This window comes from Eumetopias jubatus, unplaced genomic scaffold (genome assembly GCF_037043125.1).
Source record: "Eumetopias jubatus isolate StellerSeaLion01/CBP00866 unplaced genomic scaffold, mEumJub1_p1.0 scaffold_13, whole genome shotgun sequence".
NCBI lineage: Eukaryota > Metazoa > Chordata > Mammalia > Carnivora > Otariidae > Eumetopias > Eumetopias jubatus.
The window spans coordinates 75097379-75121016 of NW_028274819.1; the positions used below are offsets into that span (position 1 = coordinate 75097379).

Below are 23638 nucleotides of genomic sequence, written 5' to 3' on the forward strand. Positions count from 1 at the left end.
TTTCCCGTGGTACATTCCGAGCAAGCTCTCTCTGCATCTCCCTGTTTGAAACTCTTCACTGGGCTTCTGTTCGATTCAAGGAATAGGTCTAAATTGAGTCTCAGTCTCCAGCTTCACCTGCCAGGCCCTTCATGATCTTGCTCCTCTGGGTGGGGCTGATTAAGGGCCCCTTCTCTGGTTAACTGGGCCTGACCTATTCTCCTGGACCTTTGGAGCTCTTATCCTAGCCTTTATCACACTTCTTTGGGTAGTACTTTTAGTCAAAATATTACAGGCAAATGGTTTTAAAAGGCAAATAGCACTAGAAGGTTATAACATGAAACAGCATTTTTTTTCCTGCCCCTACCCACCCTTCACCCCTTAACCTTACCAGAGCAGCCACTTTTCAAGTCTTTTATGTGTTTCTTCTTATATTTACCACAAGAGTTGGCAATGAATTTTAGGAAATATTAAGCTAAATTGCCATCATGCTAATGTATAAATGTTTTTCACTGCTAAGACAGTGGAACTCTGTTTCCTTTTTTTGTACAACTTTCTTGTATAGTAAATTGTCTCCTTTTTTTATTTGCTTAAAGTTTCTGTTAAATATCTGTCTTCTCACACTAATACTTCTTTCACATACCTCTAATAGAAGGTGAGATCACACCAGTTTCTCTGTGAAACTCACCTTCCACTTGAAAGTTGGGGAGCTCTGTCGTGCGTTCTTAATAAGGGTGCTATTGCTTCCAAAGAAGGTGAGAATTGGTTCTTGGGGAGGTGAAAAGTCTTACTCTGTTCATGTACCAAAGCACAGGTGTACATAAAAAGTTACACAGCGTATCTGTAGCTCATATTTCATGGCAATAGGAGGGGAAGGAGGCATGTAGAAGGACAGATAATAGCTACAGGCTCCTCAGTCGTGTTGAGAGATACTGACCTGTATTGACCCCCCAGTTTTCTTCTCTAGCTCATCTCTTCTGCTTTCGGTTTTTCTTTCTGGAAGAATTTCCTCAATTTTTTTTTTCTAACTTAGGAATTTTCATTTTGACTGTCAAATTGCAGTTTCTAAAAGTTTGCTCTTTTCCTGGTTTTGTTTTGTTTTTCTTCCTTTTTCATAGCATCTTTCTGTTTTCTCACGGGTGCAACGTATTACCTGATTTGAATATATATAATGTTTTGTTTGGGTTCCTGTATTTTCTCCGTTTGTCTGAATTCTTTTGTTCCTTTTTTGTTGTTTCTCATTTTTTAGAGGCTTTTCTCTAACATCTTGCATATTTGAGTGGGATGCTAAAGGCTAAGTAGAAATTTTGTAAGCAGGGACCTTGCTTCCTGCTGAACTTCATTTGAAAAGGAGGTTTCTCATTGGGTACCCTCAATTTAATATCTGGAGTTCTTTTCCTTGAGGCAGTTCACAGTTTAGTTTCTTTAAGAAAAGATCCTCCGAGCTTGATACAAGTCTGGCTGTTGCTGTTACGGAGCCAGACCTGGGGGGATCTGCATTGAGGTGCAGACTTGAATACCCCTGATTACCTCATGGCATCCTCACTTCTTTCCACCGTTGCTTCCTTTTGGTGCTGAGCCCCCTGTTTTCAGAGTGTACTGGATTCAGTTTCTCCAGAGAATAAACCTTTCGTCTTCTGTGGGGATGATGTTGAGGGACAGGGATCTTAGGAGATGGGATGGATCTGTTCCAAGTACATATTTCTAAACAATCTCCCTGTCTTTCGTTCCCTGGTGCACACTTTCCTTATGTAATACCTGGTGCCTTGAATTGCCACGTTTTGCTAGGGTTGTGCAGGGTAGATTAGCTTCTGCTTTGGGGTATCTCCCCCTCCTCTGTTTCCTTACTTGTTATTTTTGTATCAAAGTATAACATTCAGAGAAGTGCACAAATCGCAAGTACTTATTTCAGTGATTACTGCTGGAATAACCACCCCTATGTAGCCACCACTCGGGTCAAAAACTAGAACCTTAGAGAACTCCACAAACCCTCCCCTGTGTCCTCCCAGTTCCAGTCTGTCCATTCTCTCCAGGTTAAACCTCTACCTTGATTTCTTATACCACAGATTAGCTGTGACTATTTTTGACTTTATTTTATGAACACAGACTATATCTTATAATACCATTCATGGTTAGTAAATTCTCCAGGCATTTTTTTCTGTGATTAGTCAATACTGAAGTATTATCTGGTATTGGAAGTGGGACTATCATTAAAAAGTTAGTAAAATCGAAGTGAAATAATTTAAAGGCCTGTGTGAAAGATAAGCGGTTATTATTTTCTTTCTACATAGATTTTTACCTGCAATCTAAATTGCCACTTTCATTTTAACTACTAACACTAGAAGCGTAAGTGAAAATCTAATGAGTCCATCTTTTCTTCCTCCCAGGTAAACCAGATTTTTATCAAGACAGGGACCCTCTAAGGGTCTCAGTAAGCCGAGAACAAAGTTTCTTTGGGAGCCCACTGAACTGTGATGCATTTGGTTGTCTTTACCCCATTGCCCAGGAGAACGTCTGCGGTGATGACTCCAAGGAAGCAGGTGAGAGAGAGAAATAGGCAGTGGAATTGCTGTGCACAAGGGTATGTGGTCAAAAGATATTTATTTACTGTAGTGTAATTTGTAGTGAGAAATGGTGAATAGATTTAGTGACTGTTGGTAATAGAATCATTATGGTGCATCTGGACCATGTGGTTCTATGTACTTGTTAAATGAAGGGAGTAAAACCTATCTTTATGCATTGAAAATTATCTGGAATGATAATCACCAAAGTGTCAGTACAGGTTTACCTTTTTTGGAGGCTGGGTTTCACTTTCTATTTTATATGTTCATATATTATAGTTTTTTTTTTCTTTTTTACAAAAATCACATATTATTTTACACAGAAAGCTGAATGAGGGAGTGAAGTTTATTTAGAGAATAGTAATTTTGCTTTTAAATTATTTTACTAAATAAATGCTAATAGGAAGTATATGAGGGTATGATATGAGGTTTTCACCGTTGGCAACCTCCACAAATTTTATACTTAAGCCTATTTGTAGCAGTCCATATTTAATTTAATACTATTAAATATTATCTTTAAAATATTCTGTAGCATTCTAAATGACATGCTTTATGTTTACTTTAAAATATTTGGAAAAGAGAGTTACCAGGAAAAAACTTTAAATCACTTAATCCTGCCTCCCAAACACAACCAGTATTAATTTTTTTTCCCCTTTTGAATTTCTGCGCATATATAACTGTTTCATGTCTGTAATACTGCTTACCCTACAAAGCATAGTTCTGATTCATACTGCTGCATTAGTTCCAAAGTATCTTTTAAGCAGTTACCTTTTCTAACCAGATTTCCTTTTATTTTTGCTGTCACTATAGTTTAATAGAATGAGAGATGAGGGAGAGCCAAGAGTTTAAAATAAAACTGTTACCATTCTTTTAGATTTAGCCAGTGGATATGTGTACTTCCTTTTTAGTCTACTGTTGGTGTCCTCCAGCCAAAGAGGACCAGGAACTTACCTATAGTTGAACAGACCTGAGTGTTGTGACTTGTTGCAGTGAGGTAGAATGCTCACAACAGGGAACTGGGAGCAGTGTCTCAGTACAGGTATTAGAAAGGACTTACTGTGAGATCTGGGCTTGTATTAGGTGATTTGGGAGAGGCTTCAAGGAAATGGGGCACTACTTATGAGTATTGGATGTTATCAGGAAGCAGGGGCAGTTCCATTTAGGAATTATCCAGGAGGGTGGGAATAATGGAGTGAGGCTTACGAAAGCTATAACTAGTAAAGAAGCAGTTACTCATATAAAAAAAAGCAACAAAGAAAAACACCAAAGTGCAGTAAGTGGTTGCTTATGAGTGGTAGGAAAAGGAGGAATTTACCTTCTTTATAACTTTTGGTGCTTTCTGAAATCATAATGAGCATGTATAGCTTTTACTATAAATCATCATTCTCAGAACACTTGGATGGCTCAGTCGGTTAAACATCTGACTCTTGGTTTCGGCTCAGGTCATGATCTCAGGTCGTGGGATCAAGCCCTGTGTCAGGCTCCATGCTCAGCACAGAGCGTGCTTGGGATTAATTCTCTCTCTCTAATAATATTTTTAAAAATTGTTCATTATATTTGACATTAAAAATACATCAAATCACACTTTTTGTCTGACTTAATTCAGGCCAGATAAGGAGATGCTTGGTCATTTTTGTGGTTTGGATAATACTCCTGGTTTTGTCTGTGTTTAGACATGAGTACCGATGGCCTGGTTTTTGTCTTGATCCATCATCGTCACAGGGTAGCCTTTCCTGTTACTGGTATTCTGTGAAATTGTTCATGTTTAACAGGAGAACACTAAGGCCTCGCTGATTGGGCCAGGTCAGCTCGGGGCTGCTTTTTCTTTCTCATAATCATCCATTGTTTCTGTCTTAGAAAAGAGAGTGCCAGCTTTGTTACTTCTTCTTTGTTCCCTCCCTTCCTCTTTATTCAGGTCCTCATCACCTCAGTGTGATTTCTTAGGCTGGTATCACTAACTTCAAGCTCTGTACCCTTTGCTTTTTTAGGAAGGCGGGAAATGGTGCTTTGCTTCGGAAGGAAAGCGGGAAATTCTTGTGTATCATGGGAAGATGACTCTGTGCAGGGCATTGCTTTCATGATGCTACTTCCCCTTTTCAGTAATCTCATAATGGGCCCCTTGTATCAGTGAGTCCTATCCAAACCACTGATACTTGTTTCTCTTCCAGCTCATTCAGGGATCTGTCCACTGAATTCTGCAACATTTCTCCAAAAGAGAAGACCTTGTTCCCTTCTTATTTTTATTTTCTTACCTCTTACTCTACTCAAATCTTCCCCCTGGGGGAATCTTCTTGGTATATTAGATATAACAGTATAGTTAGGATTATGAATGGATAAACCCCAGATTAACTTATCTCCCCAACTAGCTTTTGAAATGAGCTGCCTAGGAAAAAATAAGAACTTACTGTACAATTTCACCATATCTTAGTTTCTTTATTGAAAATTTTAGTTTGTATAGAAGAAACCAAGTAACAGTTTATTGGTTATATCAATTAGATCAAAATAATACATTTTTAATGAAGTAGAAGACAGTAAAAAAAATGATTAAAAACAAATTGTACTTAATATATAATATTCAGTATTAGCTTTGTTTCTGCCTCATTATCCATAATATAGATATTATTTTATAAATATACAGGTACATGTGTGTGTCCTGGGTCTTTGAGAAAACATTTCTTACCAAAACATTTAAGAAACAAACTTTTAATGTGTATGATGTCTCTTAATGAAATCATGGTGATAATGAGACACACATTTTTAGTTTATGTATTTGGTGGCACAGTTTTAATTTTATTCTGTTTCAGAGCCACAGATAACTGTACACTTTGATTAGCTTTCCCATAAATGTTGGCTCTTGAAGAGAAAAATTAACTCAGAATACCTGAATTCTTGAGACGAAATAATTTTTATATAGTCTTTTTTTATATGCATTTTTCTCAACTTTGAGATCATACTGTACTAATGATAGAATATTTTTGCTTCACTTAATAACAAAAGCATTTCCCTGGGGTGCCTCGGTGGCTCAGTTGTTAAGCGTCTGCCTTCGGCTCAGGTCATGATCCCAGGGTCCTGGGATCGAGCCCCGCATCGGGCTCCCAGCTCAGTGGGGAAGCCTGCTTCTTCCTCTCCCACTCCCTCTGCTTGTGTTCCCTCTCTTGCTGTGTCTCTCTCTGATGAATAAATAAATAAAATCTTTAAAAAAAAAATTTCCCATCATACTGGTAATTTCCTCTTTGTAGAATAATAACAAGTATAGTTTTCCAGGGAAAAGCATATTGTGCTGACTAGGAATGTTAATGAATAATAAAATGAATGTTTCTGTTTCTTTTTGGTCTAAGATAAGGCAATTCTACAAAGCAAGCTATGAAAGAAAACTGTAGGAAAATAGAAATGATATCCTCTGGTGCTAAGAATTTGACTTATAATAATCTGAATTACCCCCCCCCCAATTTCAGTCAAGGTCAAGGAGGCTGTGGCTGAGAATCATGCCGTATTAAGCTGTGCTGTGGAGGAAGAACATACATATCTGAGTCCAACTGTGAAGCCGGATAATGTTAGTAGTGTCTTAATAGGTACTCCATTGTTAGAGCTGTTTGGTTTCATGTTGTCTTTTAGTTTATAGAAGTTGTGAAATAATTGAAGTCTGTGTTGTCTGAGATCTGCCCTTACTGAGGTGGATCAATGATGAAAATAGCCAAATCTGAGCATCAGAAGACCTTCCAGTCTACCCGATGCATGATCTCTCTAGTTCTGAGAAGCAAAAGTAACTTAGAACGATAAGGGCTTATGTCTGGAGGGTGTGTGTGTGTGTGTGTGTAAAGGTGATCGTGTGACTGTGTATAACTAAGACTTGATAAATGAGATGGGGGGGATGTGTGTGTGTGTGTGTGTGAGACTAGAGTTCTGAGCAGTGATGAAAAGGTTTTACTACTGACCTTTACAACTATGAAGGTTTCTACACTTGATCTGAGCTCAGAATTGATAACTGTTGCTGATTTGGGTTTTTTTCTAGCTGTTACTTCCTACATTGTAGTCTAACATTCCTCTTCATTTTTAGGCTGAAACAGAAGAGATTTATCATGAGCCATTATCATCAGTAACTATTTCTACTGGCAGCATTTTAAGTTACGAAAACACAGATCTGAGCCTTACAGATCCAGGTAATAAAGTCAAAATGTTTGTAAATAAATTGAAAGACCAGCATCAGTTGAGGTCAGTACAGTGGTGAGAGCAAACACTGAGAGCTTGTCACAGTGTGCTGAGAGGGCTTGTTTCTTTAAATCTCAGAAGTAAACTGTTCATGCCTGAGAGGATAATGGGCAGTATGTTACTCTAAACATTACTGGAAGTCACAGGCCTGCAGGCCACAGGGATACTCTGTGGTTCTCCAACAACATTTTCAGAATTATCTGCTCACATTTTCCTATCCAGTGGGAATCTGAGCAGATTTCTTAATTGCTCTGATCCCTCATCAATGTATATTGCTATGCCTCTCTACCAAAACTTGTCTCTAAGGAAGTGCCCAGCCATTCAGTATTTTCATTGAACTCATTTTTCAGGGTCATTTTCAGAGCATGTGGACCCCAGGGAACAAGAATCCACCACTGGTAAAGAAGAGGAAGGAGGTATTTTAAGTTCTATACTTCCTTCATCGCAAGTTCTTTATCAAAGGCAGGACTCTCGGGAAGTTCATCAACCTCTGTTGCCTGTGGTGGAAAAGTTTACACCTGGTAAGACACATATGCGGCAGATGATAGACAAGCACATAAATGAAGCAAATTTGATGATTGAAAAAACAGACTTGAGGATAAAATTATTTCAAACAGTGCTTTTATATAACCTTTCATCCTTTTTGTCTTAAGGAATGATTATTTGAGCTTCATGTCTCTTTGGCCTGCTGTGGCAGTTATGACACGATACATGGAAAACAGGGCATTTACTGAGAGGGGATCTGGAATGAATTAGACTGAAGAACATGTAGCAGAGATGAACAGATCTTCCTTTACCATTGCAAAGTTAGCTGTAACAGCTGAGGCAGTATTGCCAATATTGAGAATAAGATCAGACCTTGAGTCCCTAATTTGATCATATATTAGCTGTGAGACAGTGAGCATATTGCTTACTCCTTCCTCTTCTGTTAAAAAGGGGGCTGTTGGAGATTAAATGAGATAGTACACATGAAGTACAATGCCTGGCCCATAGTTAACACCCTATACAGGAACTTTCCTTCTTTCTTCTTTTTTTAAATCATTGATGCCAAAATGAAATAAGTGAGAATAACAAAGCTTATAGCAAAGCAGTGATCATAGTGGCTTCTTCTAATTAAACTTCATAAGACTTTGGAGCTAGTAAAAATGGAAACTTTGTCAAAGGTTTTGGTCATTCAGTATCCTTATTTTTTTGTATGTGGGATGTAATGATAGGACTTAATTTGAAAGCATCTGCTGGCAATGAAAAAAAAATGGAAGTAATTTTGTTAAATTGCAGTTACCTAAAATTAAATTTTATCTTTTTTTCTCAAAATTGCAACAGTTGACCTTGACTTTCCAGAATTGGAACACACTTTTCCAAATTTGCATCGTCAGCTATTTAAGCCGTTAGAACCACATCCAGATTTTGATATATCATCATCATACTCTGGGATTTCTCAAGACAGCAGAGACTTTTACCAGGTATATTAATGTAGATGCTTCATTGCTGTGAATGTCCAAAACCAGTTAATCTTTTCTTCTGTTAGAACAGAACAGTGGTTCTTTTCCTTGGCTGCCCATTAGAATCACGTGGAAAGCTTTTAAAAATCCCAATGCCCAGGCTGTACCCAGACCAATTAAGTCAGAATCTCTAGGAGTGCTTAGATTATCAAAAAACTTTGAGCTCCCCAGGCGATTATAATGTAGAACCAAGATTGGAAACCAGCTATACTAGAATTTTGTCCTGTCAGCCTTATCTCCAGTTAATGAGTATAATCCATAAAAGGCTCAAGAATATTTTTATTGTTTTTTTATTACGAATTTTACAAAATTTAAAGCCTCTTCCTATTACAGTAAAGCAGCTGAGATTCAAAACTAGGTCTTTCTTCTCCCATACCCTGACATCCCAGGCTGTCCTACATAATAGTTCCTGCCTTTAGAAAATGATCTTGTCAGACACCTGGGTGGCTCAGTCAGTTAAGCAGCTGCCCTCAGCTCAGGTAATGATCCCAGGGTCCTGGGATTGAGTCCCACATCAGGAGCCCGTCTCCCTCTGCCTGACGCTCCCCCTGCTTGTGCTGTCTCTCTGACAAATAAAATCTTTAAAAAAAAAGAAAAAGAAAGTGATCTTGTCGTATTCTAAACTATCTGGTTAATTTGCAATTTGTTTTCTAAATTTTTTAAAGTCTCTTTCATATTGACTGAAATGGAAGAATTGGGTTTAAATAAGCAAATTATTAGTGTGAAAGGAAAGTGGTAATAGTAGTATCATAGGAACATGACTATTGATCCAATTGGTAATAATCAGTATGTCAGCCTTTCCCTGTTGTTTTCCATCAGAACTCAGATTCTTCATGTGAAAGCCACCATGCTGTTGTAGCATCCAAAAGTACGGTTTCCTTTACAGCACTGAGAACCAGCCTGAATTCATCTAACATAAGCCCGAACCAGCAGCCGGACCCTCATTTGGCTCATGCTGCAGCTCAGATATTTACTACAGAAAATACTGAGGGTATGATTAAGTTAGAAAATACTTTTCCATGATTTACATCCACTTTCCTTGGAAATTGTGCCTAGCAGTTCTTGGTATGTCTCCACTCTTGTCCTGACCCGTTCCCAGTGTTACAGCTTGTTTCTCTGTGTATTCATTTCAATATAGAAGTAATAATGCTTAGTTTGCATTTTTACAGTTCTGAACTTGATAAAAAGCCAAAGTGCTGCCTCTTGTTCCTCAGCTTCCTTACCTCAACCCTTACAGTTAAGTTTTAAGTATCCTTCTAAAACTTCTTGTACAAATTGTATATATACACACACATATTTTTATGAGATACACATACACATTTTAGTCGGAGTTCTGTTACTGAAATCAAGTCTCTCTTAGGAGAGTCTTAGGACTCTCTCTCGTCTTCATCATGTGTCATAACCATGTTTTATTAGACTAGGAGAAAATACATTGTGGGAGAATTTGAAAATCAGTGACCATCCTTTTAGTTTTCTATTCATGTATACATATATCTGCTTTCACTCCTCAAATTGTAGGAAGTAATCTGACTTCATTACTTGCAATTTAGTCAGACTATTAGAGATTGTATCTGTATCCAGGTTTCACATGTCATTGTGGTTAACTTCTTACAGGATCTGAACAATCTTTTCAACAGCTTCTACCAGAATTTTCTTCACAGGAGGGGAGCCAGCATGTTGATCTACCAAGTATTTTCACCATTGAAGTAAGAGATTCTTCCCAAGGCATGGAAAATCAGGACTCTGAACAGACTAAAATACAAAATAAGGAAAAAAGTGTTCATTTCCACCTCTGTGTAGGAAATTTACAGAGTTCAGTCTTCGGTTCATCTGATGAGGCTAATGTATTTCATCCCTTAAGTCTACAGTATAGCACTCCATGTGGGTCTACCTCTAGTGAGTGCTCAGTAAAAGCCCAACCAGAAGGCAGAAAAGAAGGACTGGGTTTTGAAGAACTATCAGAAAGAGGACTCGATGGAGACAAAAATGAAACCCGTGGGGTTTTAAACATAAATTCACATGTGGAGGAAATTGATTCTCAATCCTGTGTCAGAACAGTGGAGATGGGAACTTCAGTTCAGACACCATATTCTGTTCAGAATGAAAAATATTTTGAGAATTCAACTAAGGAAGAAACTCCAAAAGTCCTAAGAAACCTTTCTCAACTAGCACAATCAGAGCTCTTTTTAAGTTCTGGATCATTACAGAGCTCAATTCCAATGTGGGTAAGTGAAATCTGTTGTATGTAAAAAGATTCATTTCCAGGGAAGTCTTTTGAAACAAAATTCAACAGAAGCAACCAAGATACTTGCTAATATTTCTGAGATAGTCAATCTTGTTATCATTGGAAATCTCCAATAAAAGGTCTTGCTCCCCATTGACACATCCCTTTTCTAATGGCTTGGCCTATGCTTCAGCTTCTTTGTACTGCATTAATCTGCTTGGTTTCAACTCGAGTCACCTGAATATGGTTTTTGCCTTCTAGTATTGTCCTTCCACCGATCAATTATATTGAGAGCAAGAGTGACATCTGGGCCACAGATGTTTTATTTTGCAGCTTTTGTGTTGGAGTGGTTTTGTGTTTGTTTTGCAAATTCTTCAGTGTAATTAGATACTTTCCTCTAAAAATGTAGTTTGGCAGCAAGGGTCTCCCATTTGGCTGCACCCCACCAGCTACTGCTCCCTTTCGATAGGTTACCCCCTCAGGTTCTGCACAGCCCCCAGTCAACCCACCTTTGTACTATCTGCATAGCCCCATAATAAGCATTTGGGTTTATAACCCTTGCATTAGCTATTTTCAGAGAATTATTTCGCCCATCCCCAAAGTCTTAATATTTCTTAAAGTGGGTTGGACGTGGGGGAGGCACCACGGTGGTCTTCACGGACCACTGTTCTTCCTCTGTAACGTATTTTTACGCTTTTAAGGGTACGGTTTCCTTTTGAATTTTACTGCACAGGAGACAGAATCTGGCCATGGTATAATGGAAGAACCAGAGCTTACACTAGTAAGCACCAGTGATACCAGTATTGCTGAAATGGATTTTGTAAATCTAACCCTGGAAGAAAAGAAAGGAAATGAGACAAAAAACAGTTCTCAGGTAAATTTCATAGCTCCCTTTAATATGAATACACCTCATTTTACACAGCAACACATAGCTGAGAATAAGGAAATAGGTAAGTTTTTCCACTTTTTTTCATTAGAATTGTTTGCAAACTAATTTCCTTCCTTTTCCCGGGTGCAAATGCTGTCAACTACAGTGAACAGGAGGGGTTACTGTGCTTTAAGCAACTGACAGCTGAGGAGAGGAACATTTATCTTACGATGCTGTAGATTTCATTAGTACCTGGAAGGGTTGGAATTCACGAAATGAATTGATTCAATGAAAGATGAATCTTGTTCCAAAAAAGTTCTGAGGAGCAGAGCTCTAGAAGATAGGTAAAAATCAGAACTGAGGGTGGTACAGAACGAGTGCTATTACTTTGAGTTTATTTTGTGCGTGTCTTGAAGAAAAAATGAAGATGTATTTCAAGTTATAAAACACCAAGATAGGTTTTAGCTGCAGGTTCCTTATACTTTCCTCCACTGCAAGCAAACCATTCTTCCTGGCTCACTTCACTTCTTAGAAGATAGTCATTGGAGGGAATTCTGCCATACATTTAATGCTAATTTACTAAGATTCTAGATTACAATAGATGAATTCACTGATAACTGTTTGTGTATTAAGAGGTAAACTCTTACAGGGAAGTCCCAGATTCTAGAGAGTACTGTGGCCTGATACAGTATTAGATTATTTATCTAATAAATGACTCCACACCTAGTACTTGTTGCCATGATTACTGATAAGGGTAATTTGGAGAAGCAGGAGACCAAGAGCTAATGCAGAAGTGGTGTGGAAGAACTTGACAGCAATCAGGGTAGGGGGTGGGGGGAGCTTTTGGCTAGAGTAGGCTGGTCAGGTAAAGCATTTTAATAGGAATAAAGTCATTTATTAAAATTTTCCCTTCCCAGAAAACTTAGTCCTGTAGTTCAGATGTGAGAACCAGCACAAAGAAAGAATAGGAACGAAGTCTATTGAATATGGATTCCTATACTGCATTTGGGGAGCAGAGAGTAAGGCACTCAGCTGCCTACCTCTCCCCCAAAGACCACATCTCTTTGTCTAACAAAGGGAACCAGGGGTCTAGAAACTTAAAAGGTTTAGAACCTACGCTTGTGATTCTGTTCAGTGAGATGAAAAGTGGTAAATTCATCTATAATTTTTTTTTTGCAATTAGGTGAGTGAATTTCTGCCTCTTTTATCAGAAACAGAAACCTCGGATTATCTAGGTGTATCTGAACACTGCAGCAAGGAGCAAGTGATCCTGTCGGCAGGTATGCCCTTGAGCATCTGAAATGCTTAAACTGAGGGGCTGGCAGAGTTCCCGATTCAGTTCCAATATTCACACTGTCCCACAATCTTGTACACTGCTGGCACAAAACATTTAAGCTTCAGTTTTTGTTTTTTTTAACAGAAACTCCTCCAAAGATTATAGCTCTACCTGGGAGCTTACAAGAAGCATTTATAAAGAGGAAAAAATCATTTATGGAGAGATCCTCCCAGAGACAGAAAGAAATAAAGAATAAAACTCGTATTCCTGAAAATTCTCAAACCAAAATAGCTAAGGAGAAACCTACAGGTATGTTCCACACAATCTGCATCAGGTCTCACAAAGAGAATGTAGCATTGTAATATTTGCCAAGTCACTTGTTCTCTGCTCAGGCTCATCTGTGAGTCGCCTGAAGGGTGTGAATAAGGTTAAGGTTAGAGTGTCACTTCCTGAAGACAGAATGACTGCACAAGCCCTCATGCATCAAAGGGCCCTAAGGTATAGGTGTGTGTGTATGTGTGTGAGTGAATAGTAATTTACATTCCTAAAATGTGTGTCCTTAATTCTATGTATCAATTTACAGATCATACAATCAGTTAGCTGAAGTCAAACGGCAAAGGGAAGAGAAAGCAAAGCAAGATGCATATGCCCAAAACAGAGCAAGGGCAAAAGAATTTCATAAGGTGAGCTAGGCCCCCTACAATTTTTCCATGTCTAGGGTATATATACTGCAACGGATAAATGCTAAATTTTATTTTTTTATTCCTTCCACAGAAAACACTACAGAAACTTCGAGCCAAAAATACATGCTGACTTTCTACTAAAAGTGTAAATTTTTAATTATGTGTAATATAGGCAAAATTATTTAAAGTTAATAAATTTTTATTTGAGGAATTTTACATGTGATTCCTTCCGCTTCCATTCACTGTAGTTCCTCCAAAGTCAGAATCATAATCTTCACAATAGCCCTGAGAACAAGAGTATACACATTGGTTAAACTTCGGAGACATTTCTTCTTTCCCACTTGACCAATCATGGATAAAAGCAGCTAAATCTTGTATCTCCTCAGGAAAACATAGCACTATTGAGTAACTATTACATCCTATGGAGAATTCCAGTATTTGGTCATAGCGTTAAGAGCTCTTGGTTTTAGTCCCACAAGCCCTCTTTGAAATGACCTGGAAGTTATTTTTTTCAAATGTGTACATACCTTTTAAAAAGAACTGTTCAATCTACAGTTGTCACTGTCAGTCCTACATAACAGGAACATAAAAGTAAGGTTCCATTTCCAGAGATGATCATGTAAACTGAAGCCAGCCTCCCTCTATTAAATCTATTGTATTACAAGTTGCATGGATATTAGCAGGAGTGATTTAGCAAAAGACACTTGCAAGAGTAGAAATCTAGGCACGCACTGTTCAATATACTAGCCATGTATGGTCAGATTAGAATTTGAAATATGACTATTACCAAATCACATATGGCTTTTGTTACATTTATACTGGACAGTGCTGATCTAGCCAATGGAAATAGAACACGGTTGATAAAATGTTCCCAATAGGCTGAATGCTAGGCAAAGTAGCAGAAAGAAAAAAAACCTAGTGGGAAAATTTTTTATGGTCATGTCCACAGCAAATGAGAAACTGCATTCTCAAAGCCTTGGTAATGACCATTATATGGTAAGAGAATTAACTTGCCAGAGTTCTTTCGGTTGAGCTTCTTCGATCTCCACTTGAATACGGACATACTTCAGAAACTCCCCACCTATGGAAAATTTTAAAGTTTAGACTACATTTTTCAAAATGTAATTAGGTTCCCAAGTATCCTGAAACCCAGTTCTGAACTAGTATGTGCTACAAATTGCAGACTTAAAACTACGTAAGGTGCAATAATTGTTTTCAATCCAGTTCATTTAAATGTTGGGAATATATATTAAACTAAAGCTATATTCATTTGCACTCAAACCTCAATTGACATGAAATGCCCTGATTATTCACTCCAAAGTAACTATTCCTGTTTAACTTTTACTTAGAGCTTTTGCTGGAAAATACAGCACAGATTTCATTTGGATGGATGTTCAGAAAGGCTACTTTCATTCAGCACATTCAGAGCAGTTGAACATTTTGCCCATCATCATAACATCACAAATCACTGGCAAACAGTATAAACACACATTGTGGCCTTTTAACATCTAGAGTTTTTTTTTTTTTAAGTGGTGAGGTAATGAACTACCAGGATTAGCAGCTGTCAAAATTAGGTAAATAAATGGATTCCATCTCCTATAACATAGGGCTTTTGAAGGGAAATCTTACCTGTAATCTTTGGGATCCAATGTCTTTACTCCGGGGCCCTAGAAGTCAAATTGTAGAAGTACACTGATTGCTATTTTGGCAAATAGATCTAATTGTTTCTAATGTTGAAAAGTCTTACAGAAATGTTACAGGCCTCATTGTCACCACAGCAATAAATCTGCTATGATGGAAGCATAACCTGTGTCTCAATGTAGCCACATCAACAATTTCTGGACACCATGAACAACAGTGCCCACTTCTACCTAGAATGAGGCTTTAGAGAAGTTCCTCTCAAGCTTATAATCTATACAAAGGTTTCTGCCTCTGTAAGTCTTGCTGTTTTGCTAACCAGATGCTGTCAATAAAAGAAAGCCACCAGAAGCAACTGAAATAAAAAACCTTACCCGTTAGGGTCTGAGCCTGGATCTGCCTGGTTCTCAATTTCAAACACCCCTAGAAAAAGAGACGTGTTAGTTCCTCCTGTAGATTCTCTCAAATTGAACAATATGAAAAACTAGAGGAAAACTGTTTCAATAAAAATACCAGGTTTAACATGCACGAAGCCAAGAAAACCAACGATGCCAGATACTGAGTTTCTATTGCACTGTCTCTTGAACACCCAGCAGGAATGAGCTGCTGAGGGCAGATACCATGCAGTGCGATCCTGACGGATATGTAAACCCCTCTAACTTCAAAGGCTACCTGAGAAACTTCTCTCTCGAAATTTAAGTTCTTGTAATATGTAGACCTTTATTCCTAATTGCCACTCCAATAAGACAATATTACCTGCAACTTAAGTTATAAGCCCAGTCTCCATTATCTTTCCTGTCTCTGTATAATTCACATACATAACTATGAAGGGAAATCACTAAAAGAAATGATGCATTAGAAACAAGATCAGTTGCTCAGATTATCAGGCAGAATTCCTTAAAAAAAATTTAGTATATCTGTTGTAACATATCCAAATGAATTGTTTAATAAAGATACAAAAGGGCATTTTCATGTTATTTCCTAGACAGTCTCTTCAGTTTGTCCAATTCTGTTTTACAGCAAACATTTTTACTAAGATCTTGATACTTCTGTTGCATACCCAACTACTGCACAACAGTATGCTGACCTCACTTCTATTTTTTCAGAACGTTTGGATCCTTAATAAATTTCAATAGAAATCAGATGTTCCACCTACCTCTAAATATGAGTTCAAATCCTATTCACCCCTACAGATAAAATAACAAAAGATTAAGAACAATTTAAGTGTGATTAAAATTTAAAACCTAAATATATGACTAGCATCCACATTGTAACTGGATTTAAGCTATAGTCAGCTCTGTCAGAATTAAGTTTTAGTTCATGTCTGTATCATTCAGCAGTTGAACAGTTAAATTCATCATCTGAACTGTAACAGTACCCCAAAGATTGCACTGTTCCCAATGGAAACTTACCTAAGCCATCACACCCTAGAACTGTACAGATTGTTGGGATATGCCAACACCTAAGATTTAAAAAAATTTGACTATTAGGTCTTTCACAGAATTTTAGCAGTTAAATGTCTTGTAGTTCTTTCCCACAGATCTAACACATAGTTCTGTGAATAAAGAAAACCACACATATACTCTATGAGGCGTTTCCAACGATGTAGGTCTACAGAGAAAAAGCCCCATCGGGATAGACCTCAACCATTGTTTAGTTTTAAATTGGAAGATTCCACAAGAAAAACACAACAGTGATCTGCTCTCAGTCACAGAGTTCAAAATTGTGCAAAAAGCCTAACATTTACAACAAACTTATCATTCCCTAAATTACACAGTAAGGATTTTTAAAATGCTTACAGGAAGGAGTAAGTTACAATGAGAATAAAAACCAAATACTAAAAATAAGTACAAAGTGGCTACTATAGAACCACCAAAGGAAGGAAAAAGATTTCCATATCTAAAAGTCCTGATTTTGGCAAACTCCAGTATCAGAGTATGTTTTGTCTAGGACATTCCAGATTACAGCAGTGTTTAAATTTTTGCCTCACCTTAAGAAATACCATTATTTGATATCACTAAAAAAGAGGAAAATATTAATGTGGCTTTATGTATTTCTGTTCTTCCCATTTATGAAATCACTGGAAGATAAATTGGGTGCTTTTTAATTACCGTTTGCATCATTCAGATTTAGGAAATTTTATGTCCTCTAGTCATTTCTAACATTACACTACTAAATCTTATACCTCATTTTAGATTATGCATTAGTTTAAAATAATGTAAATGTGTGAAATGAGAATATCTAGTATTCTGATTATTTCAATATAAACTAACTTAGTTTGTGGAGACCCTTTCTTGCTAGTAAAGTGAAGCTTGCACTTTACCACTATAAAATGTGTGAACCCTAAAATTCATTTTTATGAAATGTCAAACAAATTGTCAACTGACAAAATGTCTTTCAGTAATGAAACCTGTGGAGGTTTAAACTGTCTGACAAAGTTCATTTCAACAAATCTGACCCAAATACTCACCTAAAGCGTAAGACATAAAGTCCAGACATTGTGTTCAAGTGAAAAGCCTAAAAAAAAAAGCATCTTTGTTTCATGTCAGCATTAAAATTAGAATACTAATTCAATATAGCTGAGATTTTCCTTATTTTTTTTTTTGAAGATTTTATTTATTTTTGACAGAGAGGGAACACAAGCAGAGGGAGTGGGAGAAGGAGAAGCAAGCCTCCCCACCAAGCAGGGAGCCTGATGCAGGGCTAGATCCCAGGATCCTGGGATCCTGACCTGAGCCCAATGCAGACGCTTAATGACTGACCCACCCAGGCACCCCTTCCCTTATATACCTTTAGTAATTCTACAGTCCTGGAACCGCCCTTCAGGTTTGTCAATATACCCACCATCACTTTAATCTGTTTTAGGGATCTTGTTCCTTCTTGTATGTATCAAAACTCATACTGTGCCATGAGTTCTGGGTTGCAAAAGAGGATTTATTTTTTGCACTTAGTCTAAGTCTTTGTTCACAAACTAAACAAAAACAAGCACAAGTGCGATCATAAAATACAGTATATATTTAGTGGCATACTCAGCAATATGCAGTAGTAAGTGGTAGCTGAAATAGTCTAGGTAACTAGTAAGTTCTTATTATGGTACTACATATTTGAAGCTAAAGGTCACTTTTATCTGAATAAAACTGCGGGCAAAACCCGTTTCAGGTACTCTGAGGAATGGATGGTTGCCGTCCATCATTAGTGATTACTGTAATAAAAGATTTACAATCTCTGTACTTCTTGAAGGCTCAAATGATGCCTTTTAAGTGCTTACCCTGAAATAAACAAGCAGAGGCAAAACAGATCTTCTGTTTATTATTTCTCAAGTGATTATTTCTGCTATATGCAAGCCTCAATTTTTTCTATGTGTATAATTTCACTGTTTTTAAAATGGTTTTTTCTAGTAATTCGTTACGAGTTTCATTAACTTGTTCAGACATTCTTTTTTTCTCCTTAGCAGGTTCTTTATCACTACGCCAACATATACATTATGTTTTTCATCTTTACTTTCTACAAAAAGCCGTTTTCTCTGTTCTATTTACCTTAACATTCATATTCCTATCTCTTTTCAGGCCATTCTGTCCTGTCCAATGTTTTTGGACTTTGATGCTCTCTTTTTAGACAAAGCGGCTTCTTCAGTATATTCTTCTTGTTCTAAATACACATTCTTCATCTTTGGTACTTCAGAACTTATTATGAAATCATTATTGTCCTGCATAAAAAACTCCAATTATTAAGTAACTACTGAATTTTACTGCTTTAGTAATTACACATAACTGAACTCTAGGTTACTTAAAATAACCTAATGACTAAGGCCTGATGTTAAAAACCCAAATTCAACTTATTTTTTATTAGAAAATCCTAATTAGACATTCTAATAGCAAAACCTAACATATTAAACTTATTAACAGTACTGAAAACCCAACATTCTCACCAAGCATCCAAATAATCCCTATTTTTATTCTTACGTTTCCTGTACACCAAATCCATTGAGCCTTTCAAAAATTAAGTTCAGAATCTAAGATAGTAACTAGTGGATTAAATTCTTCCTGTACAACTGCTATCCTCCTGAAATGGGAAAAAATGTTACTTACCACCAATTTGATATCACATTCATCATTATGTTCAAGATTTGTTGCAGCCTCCTCTGTTCTGTAATGTTAAAATATACCCTCAGACGACAAAATCATCTATCTAGAATCCAATATTATACTGTCATGATACACAAATGAAACAGCAATACTAGTTAAGGAGAAAAATTATGTTGTCATGTATGACATCCCAAAACGGATGGCTCATGTGCCAAGCTCAAAGCTCAACTACAACCCTTATTGTAGCTATGCTCCCATCACTATTCAAGTAACAACAAATCCCTAACATAATATGGAACAATTAAAATTTAAAAAATTAATTCAATAAAACCTAGGACCTAAATTATGTCACGATTAAACTTACTCTGATTCTTCAATAGGAGAGAGAGAACCATCATCATCCAAGTATTTGTATCTACGACTGTCAAAATCTTCTTTTTCTAAATCTTCACCAACATTCATTTGTTTCAAGGATTCCTTGAGGTAGTATTCATACTTCAGTTTTTCAAGGTAGTTGAAAAATCCTCTTGCCACTGCTTGCTAAATATCAAAAGGACTTTATGTAATGGTCTTACAAAACACAAAATTTTCTTCCATGACTTAGCAGATACCTTATGTTCCAAAATGAAAAGGGTTCCTTTACCACAAACTTAAGCGATTCTGATTTACTCACTCTGCCATATGTGGATCACATACACCAGATGCTGGTTGTAAAAAGAACCCACTATCTACCTAGCACATTATCAAATTTACGTAAGTTGTTGGTATACCAAGAAAAACTAAGCACAAATCTTATATTGTTTGGGAATTTCTAAGGCCTTTTTTTTTAAGATTTTAATTTATTTGACAGAGGGAGAGATAGAGCAGGAATACAAGCAGGGGGAGCGAGAGAGAGAGCAGCAGGCCTCCCGCTGAGCAGGGAGCCTGATGCGGGGCTCTATCCCAGGACCCTGGGATCATGACCTGAGCCCAAGGCAGATGCATAAGGACTGAGCCACGCAGGCGCCCCTCTAAAGACTTTAATTTTATTTCATTTTGTTATGTTAGTCACCATTCATTACATAAGGCATAATTAGTTTTTGATGTAGTGTTCTATGATTGTTTGTAACACCCAGTGCTCTTCAATATCTAAAGACGTTTTTAAATGCAAAGAGAAATCTCTTTTGTTCACCTATCAGCTTAAAACATAAAAGGTTAGTATTCTTTCAAATCACCAATTCTAGAGCAAAAGATTATAAATTATGCAATCATTTAACTCAAGTATTTGAGAGTTTAATGCTAAGTTATTTGTCAGGCAATTCTGTCAAAATCGAATATTCAGTATCTATAAGGAAATGGCCTCTACTAAAGCCACTACACATGGAAAATATGGGTGGGTTTGACGTAGGTTACTGTAAAATTGGGATCACTTGAGTTTTAGGGATGATACTTAAAAACCTGAGGAGTTCAACGGATTTTATATAAACAGACAAAACACCTCACATACGGGTATATTCATTGAAACAATATACCAGTGAAGAATCCACCCAGAATGGGTTGGTCTTGAAGCGACAGATAAGTCGGTACAGAAGGATATTATCAAAGTCGCAGATTCTATGTTCCAGGCACATCTAAATTCTAAAAGTGGCCAAGTCATTTCAGACATTTTAGCTGTTATGTATCCACACATATAAAATAATGACTTACCTCAAAGGTTAAAATTTTTCTCCAAGGTAATGGTTTTCTTGCATTCTCAGATTCTAAAAATGGGAACCCAGATCCTTTATCTTGAACTTGTTTCTTATTTATTTGGGAACGTCTAGTGTTTTTTCTCCCTTTTGGTCTTCCCCTTGGTCTTCCTGTTGGTTTATATTTCCTCTTTTTACGTTTCTTTTTTTTGAATCTTTCAAAAATAGCTTTTAAAGTCAATGGTCTTGGTTCAAAAGATGAGTCACTAGATGAATCCCTTGCCTGAACATCTTCAGGTGAATGAACAAACTTTCTAGTAGGGTTTCTTTGCCCCTGTTTAGGTGAGTAAGGGACACACTGAGTTTTAAATAAGCTGCTACCAGAAGAGTTATCACTAGAAAAAAAGGGGAAAAAATTAATTGCACTCTTTTTATTACTGAATGCTTATTACCATAAGGTACTTTTCTTCCACAGACCAAAAACAGGAAAACATGCTCAGGACTAAACCAACCACTTAGTTCAGACTACCTAAAATGGACCGTAATGCCATAATATCATGATGCCATAGCTCTTACCAAAACATCACCTTCCAAGATAAATAATAGAATTTTAATTTCCAAAGGCAGTCTTGTTTAGTGCTAGAGCTTGCTCTAAATAAAACAAGAGTAGCCTAGCAAACAGATATTTGATTACAACAGAAATGCTGATTGGATTCCCCAGTGATTATTTCCATCATGCCAGCTCTATTATAATGTGCATTATCCCAACAAGTTGATTTTTAAGCAAGATCCCCCACTGATGTCTATTTTCCTGTTTTAAGATTAGGATGATTTAGCCAGGAAGAGATACCAAATTGGCCCAGAGAATATTGTTTCCCCAGGGTTAAGAATGTGTCCCACTGTTAACTACATAAACTGAAGACCTGTGTAAAACAGGTTTTCCTTTTCTTTCCTAATTATTGAAAATTACCTTTATTGCTTACCCAATAATAAAAATACAGTAAACGTTATCAGCCAATCTAGTCAGTTTTGCAGTAAAAATCTAGTGGTGGTTGATTAAGAAAACAGCACTTACCTCTCATTTTCAATTTCCACAGCTGAATTAGATGCCATTATAGAGTTAAAATTCATTCCAGTTACATATCTCCCAAGTCCTTCTCCAAATTGTTTTATTCGCCACTTATTTGCTTAAGAGTTCTGACAATTCGGTAAACGTGATGTAGTTTCTCTGAACAAATGCCAACACAAACAGCTAGTATCCCAGTAATACACAATTTGATGTAGTCAGATTATGTCACATTTTATGTAAATTAAGGCAAAATCATATACAAGGCCCTTAATATTTTTATATAGGAATCATCCATTTCAAATCAAATTCTAAAATCTAGAAACTGAATTCACGGTTTCCGTTTTTCAGGTGTCTTCTCAATCTTATCCAGTGGAGTGAGATTCCAGAACAGTATTGTCATTTCCAAAGAAGTATTAAACATCTTCCCATGATACAAAATGAAATTTTACTAAACATGTAACATACAAGTATTCACATACAATTAATGGCCAAAAAGCCATTTTTCAAGAGCAGATAGGAACTCCTTGGAAAAACTTTTACATACAAAGCCAGAAGGCAGTGTTGCCTCAGTATATCAGGAAAAAGATTCACGATTTACTACCTCAATCCAATCTCCTGGATTTCCATTTGTAGCCTCTTCTCATTCACGCTATGATTCATCAAAGTCACTGTGAAACCTCTTCCTTGGCATATTATCTCCTTGCCATTATGGGTACTAATTAATAAGTTCTGAATTCTCAAACTTCAATGAAAGACTAACAGACCACACAACGGTGCCCTTTGTCTTTTTATTCTCTCCTTGGAAAATCTGACAATAGTGGGCAAAAAAGTAGAGGTCTTATTTTACTACCTCATCTCCCTCTTTCAAGGGATACCAACATTCTTCCGTTTTTGTCTTCAGTATACCTGAGAATAACAACTGAGTAGTGAAGAATGGAATCCTAGGATAAAATGACAAAATATCCCAAATACAAGAAATCATCAAGGTCAGGTAGAGATTTGCAAAATGTCCGATGGACTCGTGGTAATTTCATGTTATGTTTTGTTGGTAGTGTTTTAAAATGCGAAAACCTAACTATTCATGAAATAACTGCTCAAAAATGAAATTTAACAAAAACTGGGTTACACAGCACTGATGGTATACCGGAGGTTATGTCTGTCTTCTAAATATCAGCACAGTGGAGTTAAAAACCAGTTTCCGGAAACCGCGTAGAAAAACATTCCTATCGAAGTGTACTTCTTATCCCAAGATTCCGCGAGAGGCCATGCGGCGAGCTGGCGCACTTAGTGCTAACAATCCCTTCAACCACTTACTATGCCTGACCTTGGGGCGAGGGCCTCCAGGGAGCACCTCACCTCACGCAACAAGGCGTCAGAAATGGTTACCTCGCACTTACGAAAATTCACAAGACGTGTACTTGTCCGTAATGCTTCATTTTAAGCATCCAGACACAATGCAGCACGCCTATGAACGCGCAGGTGTGGGCCACAGTCCGGCTACGAAGCCCTCAGCCCAACGACCGCGAGCCCTCCACCCTCCCGGCCTGCCTTCCGCGGCTCGAGCCAACCGAGCAACGCGGGGATCCCCGGAAAAGCTAGCTCCTCCCTCGCTCACCAGGCCCGAGAGTCGTGCCCTCTTCCTACCCACCCACATCGGCGACCGGCTTGCACCAAAGGCGCCGGCCCACCACGGGCCTCAGCGGCGTACTCGCGCCCCGCAACCCAGGCCTCCGACGTCCGCGTTTGGCAACCTCCAACCCTCGGCACCCCAACACGCAGACAACTGCTTACCTCCACAACCTCGCGCAAGGAAAGAAAGATCCAGCCCGCGACCCAGCTAATAGTGGGCCCGAAATCTCGCGAGAACAATTGAACGC

General features: G+C 37.6%; 2 protein-coding genes and 10 non-coding genes across 22 annotated transcripts in view; 3 read left to right on the plus strand and 9 right to left on the minus strand.

Moving 5' to 3' along the window:
• Window positions 1-13518, plus strand: part of CEP295 (centrosomal protein 295) — a 52834-nt gene extending 39316 nt beyond the window's left edge. The window contains exons 18-30 of one of the 2 annotated variants that reach the window (XM_028119598.2): window positions 2367-2519; window positions 5996-6093; window positions 6598-6700; window positions 7100-7270; window positions 8073-8212; window positions 9071-9242; window positions 9866-10476; window positions 11209-11349; window positions 12527-12623; window positions 12764-12928; window positions 13012-13117; window positions 13203-13302; window positions 13394-13518. In XM_028119598.2, the coding sequence (XP_027975399.2) occupies window positions 2367-2519; window positions 5996-6093; window positions 6598-6700; window positions 7100-7270; window positions 8073-8212; window positions 9071-9242; window positions 9866-10476; window positions 11209-11349; window positions 12527-12623; window positions 12764-12928; window positions 13012-13117; window positions 13203-13302; window positions 13394-13432 (2096 nt within the window). In that variant the 3' untranslated portion in view covers window positions 13433-13518. Of the gene's footprint in view, window positions 1-2366; window positions 2520-5995; window positions 6094-6597; window positions 6701-7099; window positions 7271-8072; window positions 8213-9070; window positions 9243-9865; window positions 10477-11208; window positions 11350-12526; window positions 12624-12763; window positions 12929-13011; window positions 13118-13202; window positions 13303-13393 lie in introns of those variants that run through there. The other variant, XM_028119601.2, reaches the window with a different exon arrangement.
• On the plus strand, window positions 6217-6296 carry LOC114221589 (small nucleolar RNA U2-19). The gene has a single exon (XR_003611776.1). It is a non-coding gene; the product is annotated as a small nucleolar RNA U2-19 (small nucleolar RNA).
• LOC114221588 (small nucleolar RNA U2-30) lies at window positions 6446-6515 on the plus strand. The gene has a single exon (XR_003611775.1). It is a non-coding gene; the product is annotated as a small nucleolar RNA U2-30 (small nucleolar RNA).
• Window positions 8513-23638, minus strand: TAF1D (TATA-box binding protein associated factor, RNA polymerase I subunit D). 10 transcript variants are annotated; one of them, XM_088017936.1, is made up of 13 exons: window positions 23553-23638; window positions 21768-21920; window positions 20712-21087; window positions 19390-19565; window positions 19029-19086; window positions 17411-17457; window positions 16353-16402; window positions 16097-16127; window positions 15315-15363; window positions 14932-14969; window positions 14317-14383; window positions 13520-13587; window positions 11351-11676 (listed from the first exon to the last, which is right to left on the minus strand). In XM_088017936.1, the coding sequence occupies exons 2-8, from the start codon at window positions 21821-21823 to the stop codon at window positions 16111-16113; spliced, it is 780 nt and encodes a 259-aa protein (XP_087874062.1). In that variant the 5' UTR covers window positions 21824-21920; window positions 23553-23638; the 3' UTR covers window positions 11351-11676; window positions 13520-13587; window positions 14317-14383; window positions 14932-14969; window positions 15315-15363; window positions 16097-16110. The 10 variants fall into 10 exon arrangements, with proteins under 10 accessions (XP_087874060.1, XP_087874062.1, XP_087874058.1 ...); XM_088017932.1 differs by adding an exon at window positions 13830-13872 and having other exon boundaries at window positions 11351-13587; XM_088017933.1 differs by having other exon boundaries at window positions 13830-14383.
• LOC114221584 (small nucleolar RNA SNORA25) lies at window positions 13673-13799 on the minus strand. The gene has a single exon (XR_003611771.1). It is a non-coding gene; the product is annotated as a small nucleolar RNA SNORA25 (small nucleolar RNA).
• Window positions 14166-14291, minus strand: LOC114221586 (small nucleolar RNA SNORA32). Its single transcript, XR_003611773.1, has one exon. It is a non-coding gene; the product is annotated as a small nucleolar RNA SNORA32 (small nucleolar RNA).
• On the minus strand, window positions 14691-14763 carry LOC114221596 (small nucleolar RNA Z40). The gene has a single exon (XR_003611782.1). It is a non-coding gene; the product is annotated as a small nucleolar RNA Z40 (small nucleolar RNA).
• LOC114221585 (small nucleolar RNA SNORA1) lies at window positions 15052-15186 on the minus strand. The gene has a single exon (XR_003611772.1). It is a non-coding gene; the product is annotated as a small nucleolar RNA SNORA1 (small nucleolar RNA).
• On the minus strand, window positions 15434-15571 carry LOC114221582 (small nucleolar RNA SNORA8). Its single transcript, XR_003611770.1, has one exon. It is a non-coding gene; the product is annotated as a small nucleolar RNA SNORA8 (small nucleolar RNA).
• On the minus strand, window positions 16236-16307 carry LOC114221592 (small nucleolar RNA SNORD5). The gene has a single exon (XR_003611779.1). It is a non-coding gene; the product is annotated as a small nucleolar RNA SNORD5 (small nucleolar RNA).
• On the minus strand, window positions 16455-16587 carry LOC114221587 (small nucleolar RNA SNORA18). Its single transcript, XR_003611774.1, has one exon. It is a non-coding gene; the product is annotated as a small nucleolar RNA SNORA18 (small nucleolar RNA).
• On the minus strand, window positions 17810-17936 carry LOC114221590 (small nucleolar RNA SNORA40). Its single transcript, XR_003611777.1, has one exon. It is a non-coding gene; the product is annotated as a small nucleolar RNA SNORA40 (small nucleolar RNA).